The 16,898-nt window shown below is 32.5% G+C and overlaps 1 protein-coding gene across 38 annotated transcripts in view; it reads right to left on the bottom strand.

Moving 5' to 3' along the window:
• The window catches only part of Adgrl2 (adhesion G protein-coupled receptor L2), a 644,234-nt gene that overhangs the window by 5,204 nt on the left and 622,132 nt on the right, over window positions 1-16,898 (bottom strand). For 19 of the 38 annotated variants that reach the window (XM_058578970.1, XM_058578972.1, XM_058578980.1 and 16 more), the window contains 6 exons: window positions 7,608-7,699; window positions 6,757-6,801; window positions 5,609-5,777; window positions 2,685-2,813; window positions 2,038-2,134; window positions 234-362 (listed from right to left, as the gene is read on the bottom strand). In XM_058578970.1, the coding sequence (XP_058434953.1) occupies window positions 234-362; window positions 2,038-2,134; window positions 2,685-2,813; window positions 5,609-5,777; window positions 6,757-6,801; window positions 7,608-7,699 (661 nt within the window). The remainder of the gene's footprint in view (window positions 1-233; window positions 363-2,037; window positions 2,135-2,684; window positions 2,814-5,608; window positions 5,778-6,756; window positions 6,802-7,607; window positions 7,700-16,898) is intronic. The other 19 variants (XM_058578977.1, XM_058578984.1, XM_058578968.1 and 16 more) reach the window with 4 other exon arrangements.

Here is a 16,898-nt window from a genome sequence, read left to right as displayed (position 1 = left end):
CATGGATCATTATTGTAAATACTATCATGATTGAACTTTTACTATAATATAGTGCAGTTTTAGAAGCCTGGCATGGGCAATACCATAATTTTTTTAAATTGAAAAACTAAGGATGTAATAATAATAATAATAATAAATATTAAGGCAACTTGAGTATTTTAGAAATAGGGCAAAGATCAGAGCTGTGTTTAGCAGCAAAGAAAGGTAGTTTTATTTGTTAAGTGTAAGCACACCTGGTGAGTTAAATACAGGAGCTGAAGGGGCATTACATACAACTGTTTCAGCGAGCAATGTGTTATAGGGGTTGTTAGTGCCGTGGGGTCGAAGAAGAGGGTTTGTTAGTAGGTAATTGCCAGTCATTCCTAAAGCAAAAAAACAAAACAAAAAACAAAAACAGAAAAAAAATACATCAGTTTTCTTATTTTAGTGTTACAGTTGCAATATATATATATATATTTTTCCCCTAATTCATCAGGGTAGTGGACAAGTTGGCAATGGAAAATCTGTTGAAATTTTCTGACTGTATTTGAACTACTAATTTGAAGGAGAAAGGGGAGAGGGAAGTTAAATTTCAGTAACTCACAGGTGCTTTCTAAATCCCCCAAGTAAACACCTGCTAAGGATGACATTTACTAATTTATACAAAATCACTGTTAAACAAAAATGCCAATTAAATGCATACAGATCAACATTATGTTTCAAGATGTTACTGCCTAATATTAAAAACTTCACCACAGAGGCCCAAAGGAGGGAATCTCAAACTTTCAGATTTACAGGTGTGGGATTATCCCTCATGAAAACATCTGTGTTAATACCAACTTTGATACAAGCAGGAAGAAAAACAACTTTCACAAACAGGTAAAAATTATGACACACTGCAAAAAGCTTCCTTTAGTAAATGCAAAAGCGTACATGCCGAGGGGGAAAACAACTCTAAAATGAATCATTGGATGATTCACAAATTGTATATAACAAGAATTCGTGTTTTATAATCTCATTTGCCAGGTTTCAAAAATGAATCTTTGAGTACTTCATTTACTTTTTGATAGTCATCTTCACAGAATTAGGTAAAACACCACTGCAATGGAATAGATGCACATTTCCCTCATTCTAATGGATAAATTATAAATTCTACCTATTCAATTAAAAATACTTCAAATTCAAGTTGGTTTTGATGTTACACATGCTCCACTCTTCATTTTAAACTAGAATCTTCCCAGAACAATTTCGACAATTTAAAATGTGTTTGAATATTTTCATTGTGGTAAAACTCTATATTACATTACAAATCAATACTTCAAAACTGAAAATACCTGAATAAGTTACCTTTCCGGGATCAACACAATAATACTTTTTTTCATACTAGATTGATATGTATTAAGTTATTATTCAGGAATACCTGTGTGTGCATGTGCTTGTGACCTTATGTTGCTAAATTAGTTCCTTTTCCAGAATTATATTGATTTATATGACAAATTTAAAGTTGCCTCTATAGACACATTGAACAATATTGAAAAAGTTACTATACAAACTTTCATGAATTTTAACTTTATTTATAAAGACTTTCTATAAATCTTTTAAAAGTTTATTTTTCAGTTTTTGAAAAATCATAAAATAATTTTACAAAAATTTTGCCATTTTCACTGTAAAATCAGCACTGTTTTACATGAATAATCATTACTCTAATTTATTTTAATATTTTAAGAAGAACCCTTTCATAAATGTCTTGTTTAGAAAGGAGGAAAACATTTTAATCTGTGGCAAAGTATGCTTTTAATAATTACTTTTTTCCAGCCTTCTGATAGTGTGGAGTTTAAAGTTATATTTTTTTGCATTACATTATTGAAAAAAATGAATTTATATGTACTTTAATAAGTGATGATAAAAGTAAACAGGTTTAAGAACGTGTGATATATACACCCATGAGAGAAAAGTTCAGCACTTTAGAATTATACTATGTCTAGAATTATTCTAAGTTGGCAAAAAGTCCAAAATTTGTATTGCATATTGTAAACTAAAATTTTCCTAATAACTGACCTTGATTAAGTGTTGAAGTGCTATTGATGTCACCTGAGATAAAAGAAGATTCAGATTGTTTTCTCACAGTGTCATTCCACATCCTTCTTATACGACTCTATTAATATAAAATAGCAAGACATATGTTAGTTTTCCCAAGCTCACCTTATTAAAAACACACAAAGCTTCATCCTAGACAATCTGTGTATGATTATCAGTTGGCCTTTTACAGAATGTGTGCTGTTTTGGGTCCAAAACTAAGGACATCTATGCTGCCCTATTGCTTGCCTTTTACTAAAGGGTATTTAATCTTCCACTCTTGAAAGTGTGTTATTTAATTGACTTTTTATATAAAGTTGAGATGACTGTTTATTCAACAATGCTGACTGAGTGACTGCTATGAATGCTGCACTATACGTCCTTAGAATATGGACTGTTTAGGATTCACTTCTTAAAGGACACGCTTCCTCCAAAAGGATGTTTACACCTAAATAAACACCTTGAGTACATATTTAAGAAGAAATTAAAACCAGCATACTAAAAAAAAGCAAGCATTTACTACCTGCATTATTATAATGAGGAAACAATTAGTGCATCTAAACAGAACATGTCCCAAAAGGCTTTCTATAAATAAGGTTAATTAAAGATGCTGTCAAACCCTTTGTTACCTGTGTGCCAGAGGAATACCGAGCACTGGTTCTGGTGGTTGATGCCTTCACAGAACTGTGGGGGCTCTCAGTTGGGAGTCCACCACAGCAATATGAGTGTCTGAAGCACTTGCCATATTCTTTTCGTACCTGCAATGAATAATCATGAGACCATGGAATTGAGATAAACATATACTTGCTTCTCTCTTTAATTAAATGAAGAGTGAAGACAACCAAAAAAAATTACACCATGACATATCTGCAGAGAAAATAAATTGAAATTTCAAACTCAAGTTCAGCTGAAATTGCTAGAATCCTATCAGAGAAATATCTCTGACCATTTGATTAGCTAGTAGGATCTTTAAAACTTTGTATAACATGTGGACAAACTTTGTACCTGTTGTTACTATTATCTGAATGTTAGCTATTAATTCAATAGCAATGTATTTAAAGTCTTATTCTGCCTACACAACTAGTGGCTTCATTTTATTTTGGGCTAAGAAAATCGGACAAACAGTTTGTATATTCCTTGCTTGATTATATTTACTCAATCTGTAATTCAGTCATTTAAGTTTTACATGCTTCACGTCTTCTTATTAGGTCAATACATAAACCTCTTTGACTAGATTGCAGAGTTTTGCCAGTAACCTCTTTGTAATGACAAGACTTCTTTGGCATAAGAACAAAGAAAAAAAGTACTTTGATACATTTGCCAATGATCAAAACAGAACGTTTTCTTCATTTTCTGATATGCCTAGCTTTAACATTTAGTATGGAGCATCTAAGATGTCTACTCACTTCATTCGCACTCACCAAAACTATTTAAAAAAGCTATTTCCATTCACATTAATGAGTTACCCATGTAATTTCCCTTTCTCACTGGATCCTGCATATATGAATGGAGAGGAAAATTGTTAGGTCTAAAAGGAAGTTGAAATCAACCTTTAAAAAGTGGAGCCCAGGGCTGCAGTTGTAGCTCAGTGTTAGAGCGTTTGTTTGCCTAGCATTTGAGAAGCACTGGTTTGATTCTTAGCACAGCATACACATAAATAAAGTTCCATCAACAACTAAAAACAATATTAAGAAAAAAAATGGAGTCCAAAGAACTACCCTTCTAGAACAGTACAGAATTGGGAGAAGGGCAGAGGGTGCTGGATTGTGTACAGTTACATCAGCATAGAAATGTTTTATTGTAGATTAGAGCCAGCCTTTGAAATCACAACACAGACAGGGAAAAATTACAGAAGAAAAAATTTTTTTTTCTAGTAGATTACCACCACAATAACAAAAATCAAAAAACAAACAAACAAAAAACTCCCCAAATACTCAAGAAGCCTTTCCCCTTTCACAACTCAGTAATCCACTTGTAAAGACCATGACTTTAACACTTATTCCTTTCAAAATTAGAAAATTGAAGTCACCAGATGATCTTTTAAATCTAAGTGTACTTGCATTTTTTTCTTGGTTTATTTAATTATACCTATTAAAGCAAATAACAATGTGGTTGAGCTTTGAAGGCATTTTCTTGGCCTAAATATGCTCAATTCGAGCAGTAAGAACCATGATTTTAATGTAACCATTTTATGTCATATTCTTAACAATCCACCCTGGTAGTACCCAATAGGACGTATCCTAGAATAAGGAGAACATGTCAAAACAAGTGCATCAGGATGCTTTTAAAATGCAGTTGTTAAGGAAAAAAGCATGTTAAAATCTCCTTGTTCAATTAGCACACATAACTATATGAAGAAATAATAACTGTTTCACCCTTTCTCTGTTAAGTCAATGCATTATATCAAAACTGTTTGGCACAATAATCCAGAAATGATGAATATGTCATCATAGGCTTGTGCACAGACTGCTCATTTACATAAGAAATAAATAAAAACTAAAGTAGTTACTAAGGTTATCCCCGTACAATGTTTAGAAAGTTAGAGTTCACTGTTATTAAATAACACATGATACCTCACAAAAATTTTCCACACATTTAATGGCTATTAACTGTTCCAAAATGCTGTATAACCAAGACAATGGCAATCAAAATGGTATTTTATCCAAATAATACCCTCCAGTGTTGGTTTTGCCTAATGCCTATATTGCTGTGAATGTACATTATCTGTCAGTATTGCACATTCCACTGTCATTATCTCAAAATTATAGCTTATTCAAAACTGATGGAAGTAACAACACTATCATCTTGTCAGGACTGAAAACATAATAGTTTTCACTTTCACAATTCTATTTCTCTGTTCAATTTAGTGACCAACTAGTAATAACAGAATAAAAAGACTACATTAGATATGCAGACAGAAAGGATGATACCTTGTGTGAAAGGCACAGAAATTTCAAACTCCAGTGGCAGCTAAGAGATTCTCTTAGGCTTATGTCTTGCTACAGATTGAAGTTTTTCCTTTTAAATTTAATTTTTGAATCCTTTTTGCTGAATTCACTTAACATGAAGTCAGAACAAAATACTAGGTAGGACATGAGATCTAAATTATTGGTTTTTAAATCTTTCAAAATTACTCAAAAGGAACATTAGCATTAATTTTTTATATGCCTGGTGTGTTTAAAATTGACATGATGTATTCTTACACTCAATTTCATTTAGGACTAGTGCATTCCTGTTAGTGAGCATGAAATAAATGTAACTTTTTTTTTTTTTTTAATCTTGTATACTCTGTGAGTAAAATATTCTACAGCCCCTACTAGCAAAGAAGAAATCTTAACATAAATAATCTGGTTTACAACCTTCCCAAAAGATGACTGGTATTGTTCAACTTTATAATGTGAACCTAAATTTCCAGATAGGTATTAAAATTAACTTATAATAAAAAAATATGATGCTATTTAGCAATACGCCCACTGTAACCTCTCTATTACACCTATTATTTTCAAGTCACAAAATGGGCAAGCTGAGGCCCTAAGTGTTTCCATTCACTTACTTTCTTCTGGAGAGCACAGTGAAAGATGAAAATGAACACTCCCTGGAAAGCATTAAAGATGGTGAAGAGATACGCCATCACAACAGTCTCCTCATTAATAAAAAGCAACCCAAATGACCAGGTGAGGCCAAGAAGACACAGCAAAGCAAAAGCACCAAGCACCCAAGACCTGAAAAAACAAATTGAATTTTTTAACAGGTTCAATGAGGGAAAAAAATATTACACTTATTTATTAACATTTTAGTAGTAGCAGTTGACTTTCTCTATGTTCACATTCAAACTCAACAGCATTTGCCTTTATCCTTTCATTGATTAAAAAAGAACAACAGCATTTAGTACTGCAGCCTCCAGTGAAAACCGCAACAGCAGGCATGACCTTTTCTTACTCCAGAATACACAGGTATCAAACTACTTTAAAATACAGATTGTAAAATAACCCCCAGGACTTTATTGCTGTTTATGTGCATTTTGGTTAAAGAAATTAAGGAGTTCTTAATTAGTTTACTAACATATTTTTATTCCTGTGGTCTACTCATATGACACCGAATAATGTGACACATACAGAAAGGTTAAATGGCAGATAATCACTTAGTACCTAAACTTCAAAGTCTATGAGCTAGTCTTAGGTGAACCTAAGGTTTTATAACTAAAGCATGAAGAAGCCTAGCTGAAATGAGGTAAAAACATGAGGACAACTTCAAAATAATAATTAAAAAAATAATAATAATTTTGGAGAGATTTCATCATGAATAGCTTAAGGAGAAAAGAACTGTAGAAAATAGGGCGGAATGAGAAGGAATTAAAGTCAGTGCATTCCATGTCTAACTAATGATCTTACTTGATAAATGGCTTATTATCTTCATAGCTAGAAAGCATTATAAGCAGAAAAGAGAAACAAAATTATTAGACAGAATTAAAATAGAAAGTAATAAGAAAGCATTTATATATTATATAAATTAGTCAAAATTAAGAAAGTCAAAATGCAGAGGCAAGCAATTAAAAAATAAAGGCATATTATAGTTAAAAATACTATAGCAAATTAGATATTTCAAAATAATTATAAAAATTAAGGGCAATTCATGATATTGACGGATTTGTAAAAAATATAAATCATGCCATAAATTTGTTAATGTAGGGTTCTACCTTACCCAGGTAAGTCCGTATTATAGTAGCCATCACAAACACGGTAATTACTGGTGTAGATGAGAAGACAGAAAGAGGAAAAGGAAGAAAAGAGAGAGATGCTAAAGATTAGCTCTCTCTCTTACCATGCAACATGCAATGAAGCTGGCACTAACCTATCTAAAACATCTTTTTTTTTTTTTTAATTTACCCTTACAATACATCTGCCATTTTTTTACTCTAAAAGTATTTTCACAACCCCATTATAACTCGAATACCTCAAGTTCTAAATTAACACTCATATTTTTAAAATAACTCTGAAAATACCTCCATAAGATGATTTAATGAATCAACAGCTATCAATTTTTCGTTAATTAGATAGCATTTTTCCATTGATAGAATATTGCAATAACACTAGTGAGATAAAGTAAACATTTGTTTAATTAGCATAAAAACAACAGATCATCTTCACGTTAACAATAGTAATAGAGTAAATTCTCTTAGGAAAACAGGATTAGGAGGAGAAACTGCTTAGAATCCTTAAATCAAAAAGTCATTTAAAAAAACAAACTTAATAAAATCCTATCAGCCATGCAAACAAGAACATCATTTTGAATTGCATTTTCAATTCAAATGAAATTGCTATAGTGATATGACATTTCCACAAAGCTACTGAAACAATTTCTTCATTCTAAATCAAGACAGAATTATCTAACTTTTGACCCATGTCTGTAACATAGTAACAGTGAGACTTAACCTTGATCAGTAAAACTTCATTCTGAATAATTTCTACAGTTGACAGAAGGCAAAAATACCTGTGTTCCCTGTGGAGAATATCTTTTACTTAGCTTGTCAAGTTAAAATACAAAATACTTACTTAATGTTTTCCAACCTGCTAGAATCTGGTTTCAAAGTGTTTGAATGCTTCACCATTTTGCACAATGTGATCACCAGGAAGATGATATTTAACTGTTATAACAAATAAAGAAAGAATTGGATCACTATAAAGAAAGCAAAAACATCTTTTTTTCAAATATAGTTAACAAACTAATGCATCAATAGTATGTGGATATGGGAGAGAATTTAGGTATGTGATGATCAACTTCAGTCTATGTAAAACACGCTCCATATGATCAATTCTTCAATAGATCATTTGACATGAAATTGCAGCCTTAATGAGTCAGTATCATGTAGTAATGATTAAATAAATTACCAAACCTAAATTAGTCTCTTTAGCTACATATACTCCAGAGCCTAAAACCCATGGAATAAATACTGAAGTGAATTTCTTAGAAGGACCATTAACATCAGCTTCAGGAAGAATCCCTGGGTTGGAATCATAAGACTTGGATAAGAGTCTAGCTCTTGATTTTGATTGATTAAATGAGATTGATAACATCTGCACAACCTACTTTCTAAGGTCATTGTGAGGAGAAAGTGAAATAAAATATGAAAACTCTTCTAGATGAGGGCAAATTTAAAAAATACATATATAGTCCTATTTAACCATTACTTAAGTCATTATTTAACCATGAGTCCTTTTTCTCCTGTATTTGTCACATGCATGGTAAATTCTTTTTTTTTTTTATAATTTTTTATTGTGGGTTGTTCAAAACATTACAAATTTCTTGACATATCATATTCCACACTTTGATTCAAGTGGGTTATGAACTCCCACCTTCACCCCATACACAGATTGCAGATTCACATCAGTTACACATCCATTGATTTACAAATTGCCATACTAGTGTCTGTTGTGCTCCGCTGCCTTTCCCATCATCCACCCTCCCCCCTCCCCACCTCTCCCCTCCCCTCCCCTCCTCTCTCTCTACCCCCTCCACTGTATAACCCTGAGGGTCTCCTTCCATTACCTTGCAATTTCCCTTCTCTCTCCCTTTCCCTCCCACCTCTCATCCCTGTTAAATGTTAATCTTCTTCTCCTGTTCTTCGTCCCTACTCTGTTCTTAGTTACTTTCCTTATATCAAAGAAGACATTTGGCATTTGTTTTTTAGGGATTGGCTAGCTTCACTTAGCATAATCTGCTCTAATGCCATCCATTTCCCTGTAAATTCTATGATTTTGTCATTTTTTAATGCAGAGTAATACTCCATTGTGTATAAATGCCACATTTTTTTTATCCATTCGTCTATTGAAGGGCATCTAGGTTGGTTCCACAGTCTTGCTATTGTGAACTGTGCTGCTATGAACATCGATGTAGCAGTGTCCCTGTAGCATGCTCTTTTTAGGTCTTTAGGGAATAGACCAAGAAGGGGAATAGCTGGGTCAAATGGTGGCTCCATTCCCAGCTTTCCAAGAAATCTCCATACTGCTTTCCAAATTGGCTGCACCAATCTTCAGTCCCACCAGCAATGTACAAGTGTACCCTTTTCCCCACATCCTCGCCAGCACTTGTTGTTGTTTGACTTCCTAATGGCTGCCAATCTTACTGGAGTGAGATGGTATCTTAGGGTGGTTTTGATTTTCATTTCTCTGACAGCTAGAGATGTTGAGCATTTTTTCATGTACTTGTTGATTGACTGTATGTCCTCCTCTGAGAAGTGTCTGTTCAGGTCCTTGGCCCATTTGTTGATTGGGTTGTTTGTTCTCTTATTGTCTAATTTTTTGAGTTCTTTGTATACTCTGGATATTAGGGCTCTATCTGAAGTGTGAGGAGTAAAGATTTGTTCCCAGGACGTAGGCTCCCTATTTACCTCTCTTATTGTTTCTTTTGCTGAGAAAAAACTTTTTAGTTTGAGTAAGTCCCATTTGTTGATTCTAGTTATTAACTTTTGTGCTATGGGTGTCCTATTGAGGAATTTGGAGCCCGACCCCACCGAATGTAGATCGTAGCCAACTTTTTCTTCTATCAGACGGCGTGTCTCTGATTTGATATCAAGCTCCTTGATCCATTTTGAATTCACTTTTGTGCATGGCGAGAGAAAGGGATTCAGTTTCATTTTGTTGCATATGGATTTCCAGTTTTCCCAGCACCATTTGTTGAAGATGCTATCCTTCCTCCATTGCATGCTTTTAGCCCCTTTATCAAATATAAGATAGTTGTAGTTTTGTGGATTGGTTTCTGTGTCCTCTATTCTGTACCATTGGTCCACCCGCCTGTTTTGGTACCAGTACCATGCTGTTTTTGTTACTATTGCTCTGTAGTATAGTTTGAAGTCTGGTATTGCTATACCGCCTGATTCACACTTCTTGCTTAGCATTGTTTTTGCTATTCTGGGTCTTTTATTTTTCCATATGAATTTCATGATTGCTTTCTCTGCAGATGATATGATTCTATATCTAGCAGACCCAAAAGGCTCTACAAAGAAACTATTAGAGCTAATAAATGAATTCAGCAAAGTGGCAGGATTTAAAATCAACACGCATAAATCAAAGGCATTCCTGTATATCAGCGACAAATCCTCTGAAATGGAAATGAGGACAACCACTCCATTCAAAATATCTTCAAAAAAAATAAAATACTTGGGAATCAACCTAACAAAAGAGGTGAAAGACTTATACAATGAAAACTACAGAACCCTAAATAGAGAAATAGAAGAAGATCTTAGAAGATGGAAAAATATACCCTGTTCATGGATAGGCAGAACTAACATCATCAAAATGGCGATATTACCAAAAGTTCTCTATAGGTTTAATGCAATGCCAAACATGCATGGTAAATTCTGACAAAAGGCTGTTTCAGTTCTAAACATTCTGCTGTGCTGTGAATCTAGAGGCAAACAAAATCAACCTGGGGAAGATGGAATCTAACATAGAAGGTCTGGGATGCCCAGAGGTCAACAAGAGTGAACTCAGAAAAAGAGGTTGTGTTTTGACTGAGGAGAGACAAAGGTTGGTAATTTGTATTTGCTTCTACTAGCACCTGGCAGAACTTTGGAAAGGTGGCAGTTCCACTTTTATGGTTCTAAAAATAGAACTAAACTATAGTGTTCCTGGATTTTGACATTTGTTTTGGATTATTATTTTAAAAGAGACTAAAACATTACATGATTTAGTAACAGCTCAAATGGTATATTTATAAGTACCCACTGTAGGTGGAGATGAATTCAATTCCTTGGGAACAGATAATCAACACAACTTTGTTACAGTAATATGATCCTTTTTATCGAGTCACAATGACACATGATCAAATGATAACATTATTTATTCATCCATCACTACTTCTAATTTTTATAATTAGGAAAGTTTATGTAGGACAATAAATTAAACTTTCTAAGTCCTTCCTATGAAAGATAAGTTTGGGAACAGAGCAAAAGCTTTAATCCAAGCTCTTTATCATTTTGTCTACTATGCCTTATTCTTTACGGGATAAAATGAGGTTAATGGGCATAACTTATACATGTTGGCAGACAGGGTCCTACCCTTCCATGTTAATTACTGGAGGACAAAAGCAGCTTTTTGTTTTAAAGTATTTAAAGATTAATTTCTTAACATATTCTATCTAGATAAAAAGTAAGTAAAATTGTAGAAACATTTTATTTTTGCTTTATTTGCTAAAGATTATTGCAGCAAGTCACAAAATATATGCTTGAATTGTAAGGAATGTTACAATATAATACATTTCATTCGACAAATATCTATTGTCTTGACTGCTCTACATAAGATATGCTGATTGTATTGTGAATACAAGACAGTTTCTGCCTTTGAGAAATTAATTTGAGAGAACCATTTGATAATACAGTAAATATTGATTAGGTTTTAAAAGCATTATGGTAAAGTGTATCTCTAATTAAAAAAATAAACAAAATCAACATGTTATTATTCCTATAGCTTATACAACAGCAGCCTTAACTAGTAAAATTGAAGAATAATTAAAAGGAAGAACTGCATAAATATCTTAAAAACAATCCAAAACCCATGTAAACAAACTGATACCCACCCTTGGCTAATCTGCTTCACAGATTCAGTTAAAATCCTTCACTCTGTTTCCACTTCTTTTTGAATGTCTTAATACAAACATTTCTTTTATTGCAAATTTCTAGATATAGGGTCCCCCCCCTTTATTAATTTCCCAAAATATATAAGGCCACAATTTGGTATTTATTACTTTCTAAGCATATTAATTATTTCCTCTCCTCATCTTAGGAACAAAATAGAAAGCAAAAAGGCTATTTATTATCTACCACATGTTTACAATTATACGTAGAGTAATGAATATAAATGTGAGGAAATGTGGACTGTGTAAAGTATGCTGTAAAAATAAAACGAGTAAAAAAGTCCAGGGATGAACTTATCAGAACAATATTTTTTTCAGTGAACAAAATCAGGGAAAAAAAGCAGTCTAAGAATAAAAACATTTTTCAATAAAACTGAAATAAGAAATTAAAATCTACCTATAGGGAAATATAATTAAAGCTTATATATGATAAAGACATTTTTTTCCTAGTTAAGAATGAAAACTAGCCCAGTTGAATATGTCACACACATACATACACACACACACAAATTCTCATTTAATCCTTAAAGCATACACTGTTGGCTACTTTTCTCCTCTTTCATTCCCTTCACTCAACTGATGTTTTAAACAAAATATGTTTTATTCCTATTTAATATATCAACAAGTTCAGAAAATATATAAAATCTCAGGGGGGAAAAGCCAGCTATAGTCCTACTGCCAGAGGTAGCAGGCAGTCTTGTATGCCCAATTTACAAATTATTAAGATGTGTCTTCCCAAAGATTACTTAGCTATTATAAAGTCAGTGTTGAGATTCAATATACTGTGGTCTGGCTCCACAGCCCACAGTATTTCCAAATAAAATTAACCAATTTGTTCTGGGTAGGAAAGTTAAGAGTCTCTGAACAACAGATATATTGATTCTATTAAAAAACAAAACAAAACAAAACCAAGATTCTGCTTCTTCAAGGCAGAAGCCAATGTAAAAGTGAACAAGCAATGATAAATGAGGTTAAAATAAATAATCAATTAATATATACAATACTGCCTCAAAGAAACCCTGAATTGCATAACAGGGGTACTCTTGGAATGACTTCCAATTGATGGACTGACCAGAGTTAACTAACAATCCATTTCCTCTGGAAACTTCGAGCATTCCACAACCAGAATGCTCACCCTTCTCCCTACTAGTCAACCTGAATGCTTAACTGTCCATTGTGTCTTCTCTAAAGCTTGTTATGTCAGTTACATTCTCGTGTAACTAAATACTACAGAAATTCAGAAAACCCAAGTGTGAATATAAAACTAAAGTTTTAAAAAGCTGTTCTCACACAGCCAGCATTGATTGCATTAAGAAGACTTAAAAGGAGTTTCTTTAAAGACAACTAAAAATATTGGGAAAATAATCCTAAAACCCTCAAAGGATTTTTGTACTCAAATGATTTTCCAAATGTTCATAAATTTTCCAATGTAAAGAAACTAAAAATTACCATTACAGTCAAGAAATTTAGTTAAACTCTGAACAAATTTAGTCTATGAAATAGAAAGCATAAAAATAACAAATCAATGACACTTAATAAGACAACATTTCATCATTTCAAAACAAAGAAAGTATGAAAAAAAGCATTCAAGTCATACTCTAAAATAAGATGACAAAAAAAAAATCCTAAAATGAGTGTTTCCCCAATTCATTAAAAAAAAAAAAAAACTAAAATTTCACTGACATGAATTATTTACTAGTTTATTAGAAAAATGGAATACTTATACCATATAGATATTAAAAAATTTTGTATGGTACTGCCAACAGCATATGGCAGTGAAATATTTCCTGGAAACCAATAGGATAAATACTGAAGCAAAAATACATCTTTTTAAAGTGTGGTTTTACAGTTCTCTTATTTTTTCAATGCTTAAAAAATTATAATGTTAAATTTTCGTTTCACAGAATAAATATTGTTGTTATGATCTTTTTCAGGAGGTAAGAATTATGATTTTTGTGGGATATAATTCAGTAGATTCTCACCACCCTTTCTTTCTTGTTCTCTTAAAATACAACAATAGAAAAAAAAAACAGAGATAAAGAAGCAAATATAAACATCTTTGATAAATTCTATAATCCACAATATTCACTTTCAGACAAAACACCTGATTTTAAACTTTAGTCTGCAAACCGGAGTTCCTAGTTTCTTTGCATTATCTTCATGATATAATTCTTCATGGATCTTTCCAGGTGTACATTCATTTCCTTCTTCCCTCCCTGCTCCTTTATTTATTTATGGTTAAAATAAGTGATTTTTTTCTCCTTCTTATTTTATTTTTCTTCAATATATTTTCCTGTCTTTGGTATACATTTAAAAATTAATCACACAAAGAGAGTTTCCCCTATTTGTCACTGGAAAGCAGATGAAGGGAGAGAACAGACATCATTCAATTGCTGCTCCTCTCACCTGCACCCCAAGGAGGTCAGTTTTTGCCTCTGTCTTTTGTAATTTTTTTTCTCCTCCCAAACATAAACATCACTCAGTTTAAACATAACATTTTAAGATAAGTTGAAAGGTTTTATGCGTAAGTCAGAAAGGAAAAAGTTGGAGCTATCAACTTTTTACACACATGAAGATTTGTCTAACCTGGTAAGTACATGTAGTTACTCAATTATTCACATAGAAGTCACCCTTAAGTATAGGTTATTAGGATTATGTTAGGTATGTATGTCAATCCACAAGCCTAAATATGCTCATGATTAATTTTAGAGATGAAGCAATTTGTTCAGTCAAAAATTAATCAAATATTAACTCTGCTCTATGCCTGTATGTGTGCAGGTATAAATAGATCGGTGGGAATGTCTTCATAGAATACTATGTAAAAGGGTGGGAGTAAATCCAGAAGAAAAAAATATTTTTTCCCCCATATAGCTAAAAAGACTAAATCACCAAACTAGGGCATTCTTTCTGATCCACTGACCAATATCATTCTTTCAACACTTCCCAAATAATAATTGCAAAAATAATTATTAAAATAGCCTGCCAGAAAAGTTTGCTACAAAATCCAATGCTGCTTAATAACATGGCATAGTTAAAAATCACCCATTTGATAAAATAAAAATACAAAGAAGTTTATAAAAAAGAAAAAGGTACCACAGATTATAGGAGAGCACAGTTTGCTTTATGGTCATCAACCTGCTCAATTGAATCACATCCGTCTGAGCTTAGCAGCTTAAAATTCATTCCACAGCTTGCAGTGCTGACATGGATATGATAAGACAGAAGAACAGAAACACCACTCTGAAGTAACCTAGCTGAACTGCACATGTTCTGACCCTTTTTGTCCTCCCTGGAGCTTTTGCTACCTGGCAAATGCAACTCTAAAACTGTACTTGTATCTCTAGATCTTTGCTATTAGCCAAGCAGAAACCTATTTCTCTCTGGGACTAGCAGCCAGAGAGGTGTTCTCTGAAGAAGACTTCTAAATGAGTGTGTGAGCTGAACTCTTACTGAACTGAATTAATTATTAATGATGCAGATGGAGCTGTCCAAATGATAAGAACAGCTCCTGACGTGTCATGATCCAAGCTTTCATTAAACCATTTCAGGCATACTAATGGTTTCCCACTGCTCATTACTTACCAGCACTTTTCTCATAGATATAATAACTCCAGTGCCTGTAGGCAAGACATTCTACAGAGATGCAGAAGTGGGAAGTTTTATCTTCCTTAGCATATTATTTTTCTTCATAGAACATTATTATTAAAAATGTACACTTATTTAATACTAGGAAGTTAAATGGTTTCAATTCAAAAAAGCTGGAAATGCAACACTATATTTTCTATTTTTTGTTATAAGAATAGAACATAAATGAATAGTATACAATATAGTTTATATTAAGATGTATGTCTGAATTGAGTTTTAAATGTATTGTCAGAGAATAAATGTAGGTAAGTGTATTTTCAGCAAGCTTATGCTGTATAATTATATTTTAGTTTAGGTTAGGTTACATGGTGTTTTGCAAGATTGCTTGGCACTCTTGTACCACACTTAGTTTCACTGTGTGTTGGGAGGATTAGAAGGCAAGGCAACTGAGGAGAAGAATTCCAAGGAGGTGTATACTGTGATTGCTACCTGCTGGTTTCTTTTTGTTGTTGTTGTTTGTTTGTTTTTAAGTTCAGGAAAATGTTCTAAAAGCCCTACACACATCTCAGCCTAAAGGATTTGGTAGAGGATAATAATAAGAGTCTAATTAACATGGGGCTGTCTTTTTAAATGGGTAATACAAATAAAATGTGTTTTACCTCTTTTCTTCCTCAAAGCTGAGAACATGTGAACATTAGCTCCTTTTGCCAAGTACAATGTCTTTTTCTTTTTAATGTTTTAAAGTCGGTACTTACCTTTATAAATATAAAATAAAACTTCAGTACAACAGAAGTAAACACATGACATTTTTATAGTGTGAATATCCCTAAAGTGGTCTTTATAGTTTCCAAAGTATAAATGTGTTTGGCCAAGGACTTAGGGGAAAAGAGAAGCCTGTGGTTTTAAAGATCATACCTCTTCATGTCAATTGTCTGTCATTAATTCAAGATAAACTTAGGCTGTATTCACATACACACACTAAGAACAAAAACTGAAGTAGTTATCTGGATTGAATAATTCTGATAAGAAATTAGCTCACCCAAGAACACTAGAGAATATTTTACTGATTTAATTCACATAAACATCCATCTCGTATTTTTATTTTGCTTTGTAAATATAATTGTGTGAAATAATTAATTTTAATGAGAATAAAAATGCACATACACTTGAGTGGTTTAAAGTTTCCTTCAACTACTAAAAGGTTTTCCAAACTTTAGGAAACACGAATTAACTATAAAAATATCAAAAGAAGCTCATGTGACAATTTTTTGAAATAAAGAAACAAAATTCTGAAAATAGGAATAAAAAGATAAAGGTAATTTTAAAGCTTGTGTTTCAACTTGTTTTCTAGTTATTAAATAGATATGGTTAATAATACCAATTCTTAATGCTTTAGTTACATTCTTTTGTTTTTAGTATAATTGAAGTATGACTAAGGATAATGTAAGAATTTTAAAAAACCTTAATGTCACTAATCTTAACTTGTATCAAATTCATTTAAAAATTAAAAATTCTTAAAAACCAGTTGCATCCCCAGTCCTTGTTTGGTATTTTAAGTCTTAGAAAAGTTTATTTTATTCCTAATGAGTTTAAAATTCGCTTTAAAGTCCTCTATTAATCTAAACTTT

This window comes from Marmota monax, unplaced genomic scaffold (assembly GCF_021218885.2).
Source record: "Marmota monax isolate L192 unplaced genomic scaffold, Marmota_monax_Labrador192_F-V1.1 WCK01_AAM20220418_F8-fsc00046, whole genome shotgun sequence".
Taxonomy (NCBI): Eukaryota; Metazoa; Chordata; class Mammalia; order Rodentia; family Sciuridae; genus Marmota; species Marmota monax.
This window is presented reverse-complemented; position numbering and strand designations above follow the sequence as displayed.